We start from the raw sequence: 16,736 nt of genomic DNA on the forward strand, positions 1-16,736 counted from the left end.
CACATCCACCTAACCATTCTCATATCATTCCTTTCTAAACGGTCAAGATCTTCCTGCTTCACTGCCCATGTCTCACTACCGTACAACATAACACTTCTTACACAGGCCTCATACAACTTACCTTTTGTCTCAATTGACAGGACTCTGCAAGTCAACAAAGGAAGTAACTCTCTAAACTTTTTCCAAGCAGAACCTATCCTGCAAGTAACACTTCTTCCAACACCCCCTTCACCGCCCAACATATCACCTAAGTAACAGAAGTTCTCAACTATTTCTAACGAGCCACTGTTGTACATCATTAAAGCTAGAAATACTTCATTCTCAATAATCTCACCTTTGCAACGCTTGCATACAAACTAAATGTCAGCTCTTAACCTTCCACTAATACTACTGCACTTCTTATGTATCCAATGCTTGCAAGTCTGACAAAAAATTGAGTTACTACCAACCTCTTTCCTGCAAACTCAACAAGGCCACTTTTCAACTACCAGGTCACACGTGGCTGCAATGCTACTAATCATGACTTTAGACTTTGCTGTGTTTACCTTTAGCCCTTTCTCTTCTGATCCTTTCTTCCATTTCTCAAATCTTTTAACTAGTTCTTCCATCGACTCTGCTATGAGAGCCAAATCATCTGCATACAATAACTCCCATGGACAACCTGTTCTGAACTCCATCGACAGCGCTTCTAAGACTAGAATAAACAACAAAGGACTAAGTACAGAAGCCTGATGTACACCAACATTTACACTAAATTCATCACTAAGTGAATCGTTAATCCTGACACGACTTCTAGCATTGCTGTACATAGACTGTACCATCGTAACTAGCCACTCATCCACACCTAATTTTCTCATAGCCCACCAAATAACTTTACGTGGCACTCTATCAAAAGCTTTCTCTAAATCTACAAGGCAAAATAGAGATTCTTTCCTTTTCCTAAATACTTTTCCTGAAGCTGTCTGAGTAAAAATATTGCATCTGTAGTGCCACGCCCTGGAACAAAACCAAATTGCATCTTATCTATATTAATTCTTTCTCTAAGTAACTTATCAATCACTCTTTCAATAACTTTCATTACTTGATCAACCAACTTCAAACCTCTATAGTTACCCCTTTCTAATGCATCACCCTTGCCCTTGAAACAATTCACTATTACACTCGACTGCCACTCACTCGGAATAGCACCATCCTTTAAAGCTACCCTTTTCTTCTCTTCTGTGCTAGCCAAAACACCTTTGTCATTACGTATACACTTCTCACCTACAACATCTTTATTAGTCTTCTTCATTTGCTTTCCTATCTTGAATACCTCATTGCGCTGGTCTTCCCTTCTTAACACATCTGTAAATCTGTTTCTCTCTGCTTCTGATTTTGCCTTATACACTGCTGTACGAACGCGGCGCTTAGCTTCTAAGTAAATATTTTTACTACCACCTGACTTCCACTCTTTCCAAAGTTTCCTCCTTTATACACTGGTCAACCTCATTATTCCACCACCAGGTCTGTCTATGTCTAGCTGGTCCTTTCGTCCAACCACATGTATCATCAGAAGCTTCTAGAAGACAATTCTTCAAAGTAGTCCAAGTACTTTCAACATTGTCACTATCGCATTGACCATTGTGGGCTAACTGGTGAACTTTTGCACTAAATTGTCTTGCTACAATCTCTTCCTTCAGCTTCCATACTTTTCGACTGGGCCTGTACTTTCCCTTGGCTTCTTTAACACTCTTCAAGATAATATCACGAACCAGCAACCTATGCTGGGAAACACACTCTTCCCCCGATATAACTTTCACGTCCTTCACAACTTTCTTGTCTGACTTTCTAACCAGGAAGTAATCTATCTGTGTCTTACAACCTTACTGAATGATGTGTTGCAAACCACCATGTCCATTGCCATTCCAAACTCAAGCAATCTCTCCCCTTCCTTATTTCTGCTCCCAAATCCATAGCCTCCATGCACACCTCTATAACCTTCAGATCACTTCCCAACATGACCATTAAAATCGCCGCCCACCATGACAAGTTCAGTGTCTCCAAACTTTGATGTGACTGCTATTAACTCACCATAAATCTTATCTTTATCTTCCTCAATGAGTCCACACTGTGGAGCATAAACTGACAGAAAAGTGACAATCCTATTACCTATCAAAAACTTTATCACTATAATACGACTATTAACACGCATAACATCTATTACTTTTTCTACCCACTTCTCTGCAACGAATATGCCAACTCCTCCATATCCATCACTAGTACCAATCCAAAAAAGCTTATACCTTGCCCTCCTACCTTTCACAAATCTCACAGAAGCTCCTCTCCACCTGACTTCCTGAACACAACACATATCAACAGATCTACGTTCTAACATTTCAACTACTTCACCTGCTCTACCTCTCAGAGTACCAACATTCACACTAGCCATCCTTAACCTAGTGTTATCTACCTTGTGATGTGATAGCTGGGTAACGGTCTGACGATGCTCACACCTGACATCTGTCCTACCGTGCGCGACACCTTCACTCCTTAGAGTTCCAGCCCCGTTTACGCAGTTTGTCTGATCAACTATTCTTACGGCCATTAATAAAGAGTTTTGGCATTGTTTTACAGCTGGATGCCCTTCCTAGCGCCAACCGTTCACAGACCGGACTGGGTGTTTTTTAAAGTGACACCACCACTATGTGGCATTTCATGGGACTTCCGCAATCACCCCTTTAAACTAAGGTATGGTGGAGGACGTTTAACTCCTCTCTTGTCTCTTAAAGAGACCCTTCACCCATACTAGAATACTGACTTTATTTCCTAAACTGCAAAATAAAATTAGTATGTTTTTTGAAAGCTGATAATTTTCCTATTGATTACAAACCAACATGCAGATCCCTAGTTATTGGGTCATCAGCAATATTAAGAGGCCTGGGACGAGCAAATGAGTGTCATTTTGGCTAAAAAATTCATGTCAAACAATTCAACTTAGTAAAATCTATGCATTGATAAAGTTTGAATGCACATGGTCAGGTGCACAGGTCTAAAATTACTGATGACAGAAAATGTTAAAATTTGCTATTACTTAAATATGACATCATAATTTATGCAGCATAATTAAATCTGAAATTCTTAAAATGCGAATGTAAGAATTAAATTTAAAATTAAAAAAAATAAGACTTGGTAATCAACTTTTTAAGCTCTGTAAGCCCAACATAATTTTATACCTCGGATTCGCTTTAAACACAAATCATCCTTTTGAGAATAATTTTTAAAAATAAAAAAAATATTTTTAAAAAATCAAAAAAAAACAACTTTGGAAAGAAAGTTATTACTTTGGAAAGAAATTTTTGGTTTGATTTCTATGCAAATACTCTTACGGTTTAAGGAATAATAAAATTTAAAAGGGCAACCTTCTGTTAAAGTATTATCTGGTAATTAATATGCTCCATAGCATACTCCTAGTGTGATTTTTCAGAAATCTTTAAAACTCTTTTCCGCAGTGTTGTTTTTGTTGTGTTCCTTTGATTATATATTTCAAATCTCTCTTACAAAATGACAAAAGCACTGCAAGGGGGAGTTGCTACCATGTTAAAGCCAATGGGTTTATGTTAAGGTACTTTTTTTGTCAAAACAGAAGATTTTATTTTTTTTTCTAGATTTTAAATCCTAAAAACTAAAGTTTGAGTTAAAAAAAAAAAAAAAAAATTAGTCAAAATAGGGTCTTTGTGGAAAATAATTAAAAAAAATTTACTTATGTCTTTCACAATTCTGAGGAACATCGAATGAGAGTTGGCAGTTTTGTAAAAGAAGTCACTGTGTACACATCAGTGTCAGTAAATCAAAGTTAAAATACCAGAGATTCTTTTCCCTATAAAAATGGTTTCATAAGGCTAGGTCTTGTCTTTTTCCAAACACTGTCCTGTTTGTCCTTACTTGTGTTTTTTTTTGGCAAAACCATACGACACCTGAGTGTTAGATCTTGTCAACACCTTGAAATTTCCTATTTTAAAGCAACAGAATCTCTGGTCAACAACCCTCAGCAATGAACGATCATCTATTGTTGACGTCACAGGGGCTAGCTTTTGGATAAATTTACAGTTTTGATGCCAGAGGACACTAATTATAAATATAATATATTCTGAAGATTAAAGAAATTCTTTTTATTAAAAAAGACGAAACTAAACTAAGTAATAACATAACTTGACTGCACTGTACCTTTTTAACTAGTGTATTTATCAATATTATTAGGGCATTTGTATATCTATATCAAAAACATATTTGTAAGTGATGTGATTATGGATTAAGTAAAGCTGAGAGCCTTTTTGTCCCAACAATGCATATTTAAAAATGCTTTGCAATGATATACATCAATAAGTTTTGTTTTACTATTGCTAAAAAATCATGATTTTAAAAAAATCATGCTCAAAAGGTATGTACTGTATATTGAACAGGCATGTAAGATCTGCGAGTAAGTAGGAATCTTTATTTAAACAAAAGGCATAATACACAACTTGCACTGTGTATTTCAAAAGAAGTTGGGTAATAATAGTTGCTTTTAGGTCTTTAGTTCCAAGGTGAACTCAATTTGTCTTTTTACCAAACTATTGATAAAACAAACTACTTTTCTAAGTCGAAATAACTTTCTTTATCCTCAACAATCTTTTGCTGATGTAAATAGGGAAGAATTTACTTTGGCAAAAGCTTTGATGAATTTTGCAGGCTGTGTTCCACAGACAGTTTATTTTTTTAAAATTCTGGTATGTTTATGTTTAGATCCTGGCAGAGTTCAAGTCTTCGTGCGTATACGACCACCAAATGAAACAGAGGATTTAAGCAAGCATCCAATAGCAGTCACTGTTGCTGATGAAGAGAATACGCAGGTATAAACAGCAAATATTCATTTCAAAGATTATGTAGTATATGCATGTAAGAATATCAAAATTCTGACCAGACTGGTCCTTATTCTTCTATTTTTGAACCCAAAATTCCTGATATTTCTATAAAGCATATTCTTATAAAAAAATGTTCTCACTATATTCGAAGCTTCCCTACCAAAGAGCCTCGCTCTCCTTGTTTGGCTTTTTTATAGCCACCCTTAACACTTATCTGAATAACCACTTCCACCTTTATTTATTTTGATTATAGTGTATCACACTTTTTCTAAGACTTTAGTTTTTTTAGCAACTGATCAGAGTTATTTAATAGGTTCAAAACCTAGCATGGTTTGTGGTTACAGGTCAAGTAGCATACACTACTTTAGTTTTTCCAAGTGTAAATTAAACAACAGAATTGGGTGTTGCATTGTAGTGAATGCATTGTAGTTGCATCTTTTTAAAGCGAGATAGTTTATGCTGCTTTTGCAGCTTTTGCATCTTGCTCACTTATTTTCCTTACTTTTGTCCTTTGTTACATTATTATTGCTGTATTTTCCCTCTCCTTTATTCATCTCTGCGCCTTATAAATAAGTGTTATTTTTCCCTTTTGTTTAGTGACATCTTCTTTCAAAACTAGTCCTGTAGAATTTTTGTAGATTTGATGTTATATTTATCTGTATAGTAGGAACATTCCATATTAAGGTTTGTTTTCAGAGTATAAAAGCAAAGCAGTCCATATAAGATGAACCAGTGTTAGATGAAAATAATTAGACCAAATAAGGGAAGTTAGTATTATTATAGCATAGCTATTAAAAATAGACAGTGACCTTCAAAAATTTCAGTCAAAAAGGTGAATTATGATGGACCTTTTGTATTATGATTTACCCTAATTTTGATACTTTTCCTAAATCTTCATTACAATTTGTTGGCCTGTTTGTTATGTTTCAAAAAGTATTTCTTTTTGGTGAAGCGTACATAACATTAGCATATATATAATTAACAAAATCTTTTAGGAATTAGGTTGTACTAAATAATTTATTTGTTTTATTATAGTTGCAATTGTTTGATGGAAAAAATAAGCGTTGCTATCAGTTTGATGGTGTGCTTTCAGATACGACAGACAATAAAGAAGTTTTTAAAACAGTTGGAGAGCCTTTGGTTTACTCTGCACTGAGTGGTTTTAACGGCATTCTTATGTGTTATGGCCAGACAGGGACAGGTAAAAATTTTACTAAAGTATCCAGTATCTACAATATTTGGAAAATAAAGTAATGGAAATTCATCAAGGGTCCTGGGGTTTCGTATTTAGGGCAGATCTTAGGTTGTTAATGAAATGGTGTCAAATCGCAGATTGCATGCAAAGATTGAATCTACATACTAGTGCATTAAAATTGATAAACGGTTTTGATATTATGGAATTGATCATTGACCTAAAAACAATATGCTTCAAAGTATTAAGTAGTCTCAGTTAAATTTAATGTCAAAGTTTAACTGTAACATGTTCAAGGACTTTTTGCATGATTGTGCAACCCACCAAACTCGATAAGCAGTATATATGTTGGGTAGGTTAAGGTATATAGTTAGCTATGACTTATGCAATGATGTAGATTAGGCACATAGTTGGTGGTTTATGTACCATTAAAATGAAATGACAGCTAGTTATACAGCATCTAATCTTGAACAACCAATATGAGTAAAAGTTGATGCTCATGGTCTCCACTCAATTTTTTTATGTCAGATTAAGTTTCTTAATTTAACATATAATTTATGAATTTTAGCTAAAAAAGCTATGTCAAAATTTTATTCATGCTCATATTTTGTCACAATCTTCTCAAACTGCTTCGAGTTACAATTTTTAACTGTTGTAGTAGCTATGAAACATAATGCAATAGCTACTAGAAAAGTCTCTTTTCTTAGCAGTTAATGTTGGGGGTATTTTATTGGGGGGGTCATTCTAGTAATGCTTGCTGGCTGCAGACTTTAAATTTTGACACTGCCTTGGTGAAAGAGCTCCACATCTATTTGCACCACATGCCTATGATAAAACTTTCGGCAAGAGCCGGACGGTGAAAAACCACATGCAATGGCACCATTATTGCATCATGACGCCACCCCTATATCTGCCCCTGAAATTAATCTAAAGTGATTTTGATATATGCATTCATGATATTTTTTATGATTTCTTACATTCCTTTGTTTTGACATTATTGCAAAGCTGCACATGTTTTTGGAAATTAAGCCTCCCTCCATGGGACTGTTAAGCATTGATTTTTTTTTTGTCTTTTCAGGCAAAACATACACACTGATGTCAAATGATGGAATGTCTGTCCGCATCATTTATCAATGTTTTAAAGTTGTCAATGCTGATATTAAACATAAATACACTGTAAGTATGGCTGTTATTGATATTATAAACTATTTTTTATGTTGAAATATTAACCAGAGATCATCGCTGCCGACTACAATCTTATGCATATGATTTTATAATTTTTAGGTTACATGCTCATACTTGCAAATTTATCAAGAAAAACTATATGATTTGCTCAATGAAACAAGAACTGTCGAATTATCATTAAGGGAACATCCTAAAACTGGTTAGTACTGTTTTATGTATGACATGTAACCTTTAGATGATTTTATTTATATTTATTAAATTCATTTGCATAGCTAACTTGCATTATGAATGTTGTTTTAATTTTTTTATGAAACATTTTTGAGCATATTTAATGATTGCCATTGCACAATTCAGTGTCTCTATGAATGTTTTAAAGCAAATTTCGTGCTTTGTGCAAAGGTTCACCTGTAATGAATTTTTATTTTTGTGCATTTTACTTTAAGTTATGTTATTAAAATAAATAATATCTAGCATCAGTGGTCATATGTGTTTCTCTCCAGGTGTGTATATTGAAAATCTTACTGAGTACGTTGTTCATTCTCCAAAAGAAGTTCTAAATTTGTTGAAAGTTGGTAAGCGAAGACTGGTTTTCGCCGAAACGAAGATGAACAGAGCATCTAGCCGGTATGCAGTGTTTTGTCACAATACATGCTGTCCGGTATGCAGTGTTTTCTCACAATACATGCTGTCCGGTATGCAGTGTTTTGTCACAATACATGCTGTCCGGTATGCAGTGTTTTGTCACAATACATGCTGTGGGAAAACGCTTTTAGCGTCATTGTTTGCTTGACTATAATTATCAACGTCACCACTGTGTAGTTCGAATACTAATAACAACTTGTAATTTTTAGCAATAAAAAAACTATAAAGTTTGTGTGTTGTAGAAAAACTTTATATATATTCCGTATTCGGTTATCAAATCCAATAAACAACAAATCTAAAAAATGTAGACTCAATGGAGGAAATCGTTAATTTATTATGGAATGTCGTACGGGAATGATTCAATAGGTCATTTTTCGGATAAGAATTAACTTGGTTGTTCTTGCTTTGTTTAAAAGAGTTTTTTAGTTTTTTTACTTTGCTCACAATAAAAGGCATTTTATTAGGCAACTACAGTAACAATGTTATTGCGTTTCCATCTTTTTAATTCTTTCGTTCTTCATGGTCACATTAAAAAAATGTTCGGATAGGTAACTTACGTGATTTTTCAGAAAGTTGTAGTACCTACTTACGCATTATAAAATTCCTATGAAGGAGCTTCTAGTTTTCTATTTAAGCTTTTGCGTGTTAATAGTAACAAGATGACTGGCATATTTTATTTGATGAAGAATTATTTTTTAGATCACATGCAATTTGCCAGCTGAAAATATTGAAGGAAAGAGTTGGCGCTGACAATACTTCACAAAGAAATTCACCGTGCTATGGGATAAAGACACCAGACTTTAGTGATGAAGAGGAATATTACGATAGCCATGATCAGCTCGGACATAGTATTGTAAGTAATTTTATCAGAAGCAATTTAACACTATTCAGTGCCGCGTTGGATAATCCACAGGTTCGCCTGTCCTATATTTATTGTGTGTCTTGCTACTGTGGTTACCTTTTTGCGTGACAGACAACGTATACGTATTATAATATAGACTAGCTGGGGACCTGGGGTCGAAATGTCGAGTTAAGCCACAAGTAACTTACCTGGGCTTAGTGCAAAGTACGGGTGAATCGTGTTGCACATGTTTTTAGGCGTAATATCCTTTTTAAAACTTTATCGCAACTTCAGTTTAAATAAAAACACCTGGTCCAGCTAAAAAAATCACTCAGAAAGTTTAATTTGTAGAATAAGTTTTCATGATAGTTATAAAAGGTGTACCTGCCTAACTGCATTTAGCATAGAAATTTTTGATTAAGAATTTTATTGAGGCCAACTGCAGTATGGCAACTTTCACTCTTTAGCCAGAGTTAGCTAGGTAGATAGCTACAATTCAACATGAAAATACATAATAATATAACAAACTGAATATAAACTTCAATAGGAAATAATAAAATAGAAATAAATAAAGATAGCTTTAGATGTTGCCTCGAAGTAAGTCTATGTTCATAGCCAAAATCTTAAAATTGGTTTGTTTAAGATATAAACAATGGCTAGAAAACGTGATAATATGTTCATCTTAACATGCTAAAACATAGAGAAAACAAATATTATAGAGATACAAAGTATATAGAAGAGAAAAAGGTCAAACGGAGACCTACAAACCTGACACCATCACTTCCAAACCAAAATGGCCTTTGTAGAATGAGCATGAGCGGTCAAAACAAAGTCAGTAAAACCATGTCACACTTGTTTTTTATGGCTCTTAAGCATAATTGGCAGTTGAGGTCATGGGGGTTCATATTTAAAATGGCGTATTTATGCATGGCTAGAGAACATGATGATATATTTATCTTAACACGTAAAAACATAGTGAAAATAAATATTCCTAAAAAACGCAGTATTTAGAAGAGAAAAAAAGGAGACCTGCAAACCTGACATCATCACTTCTAAACCAAAATGGTATTTGTAGCATGTTTCCGTTTTTTCCGGGTCCTACCGTGATTCTGAAATTAAGCTATGCGCCGCTAGCACAAAATCCATAAAAATCGAGTTCTGGGGGAATTTTCTGAAATAAAGCTGCGACGAAACTCTTTTAAACAGAATACGCTATTATTAAAGAGATTTGAAATTAAGATTAATATTTTTTGAAATTTAAAAACGTATGAGAACACAATGCTACAATTTTACATAATCACTTCACCTGTGTTTTTTTTTCAGGATGCTAGTTACCAATCTCTCATTGATGATAACGTATGCGATTATTTATTTATTTATTTATTTATTTATTTATTTATTATCATATATTTATTTTTATTTGTTTATATTTATATATTTCTATTTATTTATTAATATTTATATATTTCTATTTATTTCTATTTTTTTATTTATTTATTTCAATTTTTTTTTTTTTTTCTGACTTTGTGTGCTTGTTCTTACTGATGCATTGGTCGTCTTTTGTTTTGGATAGGATGATGAAGACGTTCTTAGTAATGTTACTCAGTTAGAAGACGGTGTCACTTCTGTGAGAGGAAAGATATATATGTAAGATCGATTAATTGTATATGTCTGTGCTATACTATTTTTGATTAAGATAATTTTATTTTCTCTTCGTATTTAGATGTGATTTGGCTGGTAGTGAAAGAATAAAGAAAACAAAAGCCTCTGGTGAACGTTTGCAAGAAGCTCAACACATAAATTCCTCTCTTCTCGAGCTTGGGTAAATACGGCTATTTGTGATTTTTTCCAAATTTTCTCTTAAGTGCTTTAGTGCAAATAATAGAATCTACATTTTTAAATTCTTTATTTTTTAAAACTTTTTATAGAAACGTTATCCAAGCTCTAGCTGATGGTAACAGGTCACACGTACCCTTTCGAAACTCGACATTAACTCGGCTTTTACAAGAAGGATTGTCTGGCAATTGCAAAACACGATTAGTGGTATGTTCTTTTTCATGCTTTTCTTTAAAATCGTTTAATGACTTTTTTAATGAATTAAATATCTTTTGGTCAACCCTTTTATCTTATCATTAAAAGCATTTTGTATAAACATGTTTTTCTTAGGTTTGCTGTGCTCCCACTGTTAGAGATGTTCATGAAACCAAATGTAGTTTGAATTTTGGTTCACGAGCTATGAAGATACAGGTCATGGCACACGTCAATTATGAAGTTGACTACAAAAAGTTGGCTGAAGCATTAGCAGCTAAACTTGAAACTCTTGGTAGACTACCTTCAAATTCATGATTTTGTAACAAAACACACCTTTTTGTAGGAAAGACATGTCTTGCTCTTTACCGTAAATGATCGATTATGTCCCCGGGGGCTTATTTGTCAAAATGGGTTTTGGGGGAGGGGGCTTATTCGGGAGGGGGTTAAATGGGAGGGGGGCTTATAAAATTATGCAAAAATCTAGTGTGCTAAAAACAAAGATTTTAATAAACACAACATATCTTTCTAAAAGTATAATAGTAAAAACAAACACTAATCGATCTTAATATAATGGTTGGAAAGAGAAAAAGGGAAGTCGGGAATTTGACAGGGAGCAAGATATTCGGGGGTTATTCAGGAGTGGGGACTTAATCGATCATTTACGGTATGTACATTTTGTGTGTTTTTATTTTTTAGAACAAGATTGGGACATTCAGAAAAAAGATTATGAGAAGTTTATTAAACAGTTAAAATCTGAGTTAGAAAATCGAAGACTAGCATCTCCAATGGTAAATTATTAAATTTTTTATGAGCGCTTGCGCCACCTGTTTCTGTTACATTCTCCGATGATGAATTGTTATACTAGCAGTTGCACTATTGTTGTTATCAAACTTTGTTTAAGGAGACGTTTTAACTCAATAAGAAATATAGGTTTTGAATTACAATTAAAAGAGATTAATTGGGTGGCAACAGTTTAAATTACGAATGATACTATTCACACTGGCTCAATAGCTTTCTATTTTTCCATGTGACTATTATGGAGAATATGAATATTTTGATGCAGCGTTTCATTACCAAATGTATTAAAGTTGTCTTGCCTTAACAATAACAATCCTAACGTAGGTAAATGGCTGCCATTTTTTAAAGGACGATTGTTTTATGAACCAATGCAAGTTCAGGGTTTCTGTGAAACTTAAAGTAAGCTGTTGTTCGAATAAACCATTTCCCTTCTGTGTAATGGCAAGAAAGTTATCTACGTTGTGTATAAATGGCGAGAGTTATATCGTTTTCACACATTTTTTAAAATACTTATTAATTTAAAAAGGAGTCGCTGCTTGCTGGATCTAAAAGTTCACTGAAGCAAGTCCAGTCATTGTTAATTATTGAGCTGATGACGTTGCAGTTATTTTACAACTTGCAAGAAAACGCAGAAAAGCAAACTGAATCACCAAACGTTTTTGTACTTACGACAGCTAATCAAGAGTTGATGTTGCAAAGTGTGGAGGGCTTGCTCGAGGTTGGTGATTTGCCTCTCTTTTTTCTTTAATAAATAATCTCACAAATAGCCAGAAAAACGTCCAATAAGTGTGTCATGTCTGGAATTTTAATAGTGTCTAAAGAAGCATATAAACACATGCGATTATGTTGTTTTATTTGTCAAATCATCCTTGTTCAGTAAAAAGGTTTTAGCTTTCACTGTTGTGCACGGTCAATCTCACGATATAGCAGGTACCTATGTACCTACTTTATCGGACAAACTTTGTCGAATGAAGGTGATAAAATTTTGTCGAGGTGATAAAATGTTCTTAGAAATCATAATCACAAATTTCTCCAAAATCCAATGTAAAATAATATTTTTAAAACCATTCTTTTAGCTTGTGTAGCTAAGTTCTTTCGTGTTACGGTTACGCTTTCATAAACTACTTATAACAGATTAATCACATATAATAATCTGCACCACGTAATAGTTACTATAAATTTAAAATTGGACTAAATTCCTTTGGATTACAAAATTTTTCCTGCAAAACGTTTTTTCGATAAGATATATATCTAAGATATGTGTGGGACCTAGCTATAGTGGATACATTTTTCGGAATTAAAAAATCTCCTTAAAAACCTTACAAAGAATACTCGATTTGCTTGAGCGTTTAGAATTTGTAGTTACCTTATCGTGTCAAATTTTATTGCCCCAAATTTTTGTTATTGATTTGGAAATTGCGAGAAAACATTGTAATCAGGCAGTTAGCTAATAAAATGGAAGTCAGTGTAATGTTGGTGATATTTTAAAACTGCCAGAAACATAATCCTTATTTTAAAAATCTATAGCATAAGGTCATAAACCTTGTCAATAGCATTAATGAGAACACTAAGTAGTCTGTTAACCCTTAGTTTATGTGCGAAAAAAAGATAGCTTAAGGGTCCATTTTGACACATTTAAGCTTTGTAAGGTTTTTTATATTTCGTCTAATAGGGTTAACAAATTAAAACATTTAGCTTTTCTAACAGGATATTCGTTGACTTAAATAAACGATTTATGTCTATGGACTTCAAGGAACAAAATTCACCCTCTTTCAAAAGTAAATCTTTCAAAAAAATCAAAATTCAGTAGGAAATTCGAACAAGTGGCTGATATTAAAATGCCTTTAGTCAGACGCCCCTGGGAAGCTTAATCGAGAGGGGCTCTTACTTCAAAGAAATTAATAAAAGGTGGGCATTTTTTTTGAAAGAAGCACTAAATCTAAACTATCTACTGTGTTCACAGCGTAGGACTGGTATGCGCGTTAACTAATCTGTTAGCCGTTTAATGTTGTGTGAATTCTTTTAGTTGCTGTCTGATTACATGCATGAACAACCCTCTTCACGGGCTAAAAATTACTCGAACATGTCGAGCAGTGGTAACTCTTCCGTAATCACTAGTCCTGATTATATTGAGCAAACTGGTTTGTCTGGTTACGATGTCCCATCCAAATTAGAACCAGTCGCTCGTTTTCTTGAGCATGCGCAAATAACTACAGCCAACGTTAAAAATAAATTGAGAAAGTTAACTCAATGCAGTGAAGATGAACAAGGTTCTAATGAACGATTTCGAGGCGTAATGAACTGTCTTGTGCGCTTGAAAGATACGATCAATCAGAACGCCGTCAGTTGTTTAAAAACAACTTTTAAGAAAGAACTTGATGGTAATATCTAATTTATTTGATTTTAAAAAAGTTTTAAATGGTGACAAAATGATTTATTACGTTGTTTGTGTTTAGATGACCCGAAGGGAAGTCAAGATTTGAGTAGTTTACAAAATATTATAAAAAGACTAAATGAGAACAAAGGTATTTTCAATGTTTTTTGGGTAGCCTAAGTGTTCCTAACTTGTTCTTACCTTTTAACTAGTGAAAGCCTTACGTTCTTAAAGTTTAAACATACGCATACTTTTCACCCTTCGCATGTGGTAACACTTTGCGTTGCTGTCAGAAACCAAGTTTCGAAATGTTTTTACGGTTTTTAATGAATCGTTTTTGTAATTTGATTTTAGAACTTTCAAATTTCGATTCGTTTGACGATGCCCAAGCTTTAGAAAGTTCTTTATATTATGTACTAATGGATAAAGGTTTGCTCAGTTGCATGATCCTTCTCAAAATACAAACTGCGAGTTTATACCAGGCTTGTACCAGTCAGTCGCCGTCTGTTGAAACTTGTAGCCCTGACGTGAAACGTGTACTGAAAGAATTAGCAACGGAAAGATCTGAAAGAGATAAACTACAAGATACTGTATATAGTTTGCGCGAGGAGAAAGTCATATGCGATGAAAATTTAAAAGATATTGAGTTGGAACTAAAAACTGTGAGAGAGTTAAAGGACAATTTAGAAACCAAGTTACATGCTGTAGAGAATAAAAACGTAAAATATGAAGAGCAAATAACAAAAGCCAGAGCTGAACAATGTGATCTGGAGAAACGATTGGCCGATATTGAAGCGCGAAAGGATGAACTAGAATCCAGTTTGAAAAACAGTGACAACAATAACGCTAGAAAAGAAAGGCTTATCGTGGACCTTAAAAACGAGAAGGTTGCATTGGACAGTTTAGTGTCAACGTTAAAGGAAGAAATTACCTTGTTGGAGAAAGAAAGAACACGTGATGTAGAAGAGAAAAGACAAATCGAAGAAGAACTTGAAGATGTGAGAGATCGAAATATTATTCTTGAAACTGAATGGTCGTGTTGCAGAGAAGAGAATGGTTTGCTAGAAAACGAATTGACAGGTACTACACTTTACTTTTTTTCACATTAACTGTTATCATTAAAATGTTTGTGTAACTACTTCGTACAAAACTTTGCAATTACTTTGTGCAATTACTTGGCTCATCTGCTAGATAAAGTCCTCACGAAAAATCTCAAACAAACCAAATACTTTAGAATTAGTTATAAAATTATAATAATCACAGACTTTTGTAAATAGACCTATTTCCATATCTATTTTCGTTCCGCGGAATATATATATCAAAATACCGAATAACATGAAAACGAGATTAGTTGTGCGCAAATTTTTAGTTTGTCTCAAAAGAGTATATAGACATGGTTTGTTTACTTTCAATATATTTGCAAAATAATTGTGTCATACAGATTGTTATTAACATTTGATGATAATATATGGGATAATACCATTCTGTTAAACATTGAGCCGTTCTAATAGTTTGTATTTTTGGTGTTTAAGTTTTAGCCGGCTTTAAATATGATGACATTAGCTAGTTGGCTGGCTAACTTGTTCCAAAAAAAAACGTGAAATTTCCAGCTGTTTACCAAAATTGGTGTTGTTGCTAGTATATTACCTGTCTCCGGTTATTGAGTGTACCATACTTTTCAAACAATATCTGTGAAAATAACATCCAGGCCTACTGACAGTGGTTTTAAAATAGTTGACCTTGTGGGTGTCTTACCGTTAGGGTTTAGTTTAGTTTTGGAAGTATTTATAATACATTTGTGATTTTACAAATACAATACTAATTTAACTTGGTGGGGTAAGTTGGTCCTTAATTTTCCCTGGAATGTTCTTGCTTATCTGTGTCACTTTTTTGATATATTGTCAAAAATAGGTGGTATATTTCGAAAAATGAAGATGTGCACCTTAATTATGTTTCTTTTTACCTTAATAACACTTAATAACACTCTCTTTGCAAGAAATATGTGTTTTTTCTACAAGCCACGTAAAAATCAGAAGACTAAATCTAGTAACAAAAATGACGTTGAAAAATGCGGCACTCGGCAACTTGCAGCGAGATATGAATCCTAGAGAAAACATTAGAGTTTTGTTATAAACACAAACCAAAAAAATTACGATTTAAATTGTTCGTCGTGCGATCGCAAATATTTCTCAGAGTTTTTCTCACTGTTGTCGCGATACCAACAAAATCACAGAGGAACTTTTTAAAGGTAAATTTATGAACGCATCAATAAAACCCAATGTAAAAAATAAATGCTTTTTTTACCAAAAATAAATCTTTCTCATCCGTCAAGAAAAAACACGATAACCAACAACAATAAAAATGCACTTTCTCAAACGATCAAGCAATCTCCATAAAAAAAATTTGGTCGTTTTGAAACATTTTTTGATGCATTGTCACTTCCCCGTTGATGACAAGTTTATATCCGCAAAATGTCCACTAAAAAATTTAATCATATCAATAAAGGAGAACAGAATAATAGTAATAATATATTTCTTTAAGCACCCACAAATGGTACATCTGTAAAAAAGTAGTTAGTTTTAAAAATTAAAAAAATATCAAAAAGTACAAAGTATAAAAGAAAAGAGTTCTATGTACAAGCTCCTCCAAAAATGTTTCGGTAATCGGTTTGACTTTCATTGAAATTCCAACATGTTGCAAACTAATGTAGTTTAAGTATTGCCTCGGCCACTTCACGTGATTTCCTTTGCGATTTTGTCGAGAATAAAAGGTTTCGCAAATTTATTTCACAAC

At 33.5% G+C, this 16,736-nt stretch overlaps 2 protein-coding genes across 7 annotated transcripts in view; one reads left to right on the top strand and one right to left on the bottom strand.

Moving 5' to 3' along the window:
* LOC130645064 (uncharacterized) overlaps positions 1–2,671 on the bottom strand; it is a 79,165-nt gene extending 76,494 nt beyond the window's left edge. The window contains exon 1 of the mRNA XM_057450924.1: positions 1,886–2,671. Coding sequence (XP_057306907.1) covers positions 1,985–2,584 — 600 coding nt within the window. The 5' untranslated portion in view covers positions 2,585–2,671 and the 3' untranslated portion in view covers positions 1,886–1,984. The remainder of the gene's footprint in view (positions 1–1,885) is intronic.
* The window catches only part of LOC130645054 (kinesin-like protein KIF15), a 46,075-nt gene that overhangs the window by 19,110 nt on the left and 10,229 nt on the right, over positions 1–16,736 (top strand). For all 6 annotated transcript variants that reach the window (XM_057450907.1, XM_057450908.1, XM_057450906.1 and 3 more), the window contains 16 exons: positions 4,762–4,868; positions 5,916–6,081; positions 7,151–7,248; positions 7,357–7,456; positions 7,758–7,881; positions 8,599–8,752; positions 10,064–10,096; positions 10,314–10,387; positions 10,464–10,562; positions 10,669–10,783; positions 10,907–11,063; positions 11,468–11,559; positions 12,096–12,287; positions 13,596–13,950; positions 14,026–14,094; positions 14,298–15,023. In XM_057450907.1, the coding sequence (XP_057306890.1) occupies positions 4,762–4,868; positions 5,916–6,081; positions 7,151–7,248; positions 7,357–7,456; positions 7,758–7,881; positions 8,599–8,752; positions 10,064–10,096; positions 10,314–10,387; positions 10,464–10,562; positions 10,669–10,783; positions 10,907–11,063; positions 11,468–11,559; positions 12,096–12,287; positions 13,596–13,950; positions 14,026–14,094; positions 14,298–15,023 (2,661 nt within the window). The remainder of the gene's footprint in view (positions 1–4,761; positions 4,869–5,915; positions 6,082–7,150; positions 7,249–7,356; positions 7,457–7,757; positions 7,882–8,598; positions 8,753–10,063; positions 10,097–10,313; positions 10,388–10,463; positions 10,563–10,668; positions 10,784–10,906; positions 11,064–11,467; positions 11,560–12,095; positions 12,288–13,595; positions 13,951–14,025; positions 14,095–14,297; positions 15,024–16,736) is intronic.

Source organism: Hydractinia symbiolongicarpus, chromosome 5 (genome assembly GCF_029227915.1).
Source record: "Hydractinia symbiolongicarpus strain clone_291-10 chromosome 5, HSymV2.1, whole genome shotgun sequence".
Taxonomy (NCBI): domain Eukaryota; kingdom Metazoa; phylum Cnidaria; class Hydrozoa; order Anthoathecata; family Hydractiniidae; genus Hydractinia; species Hydractinia symbiolongicarpus.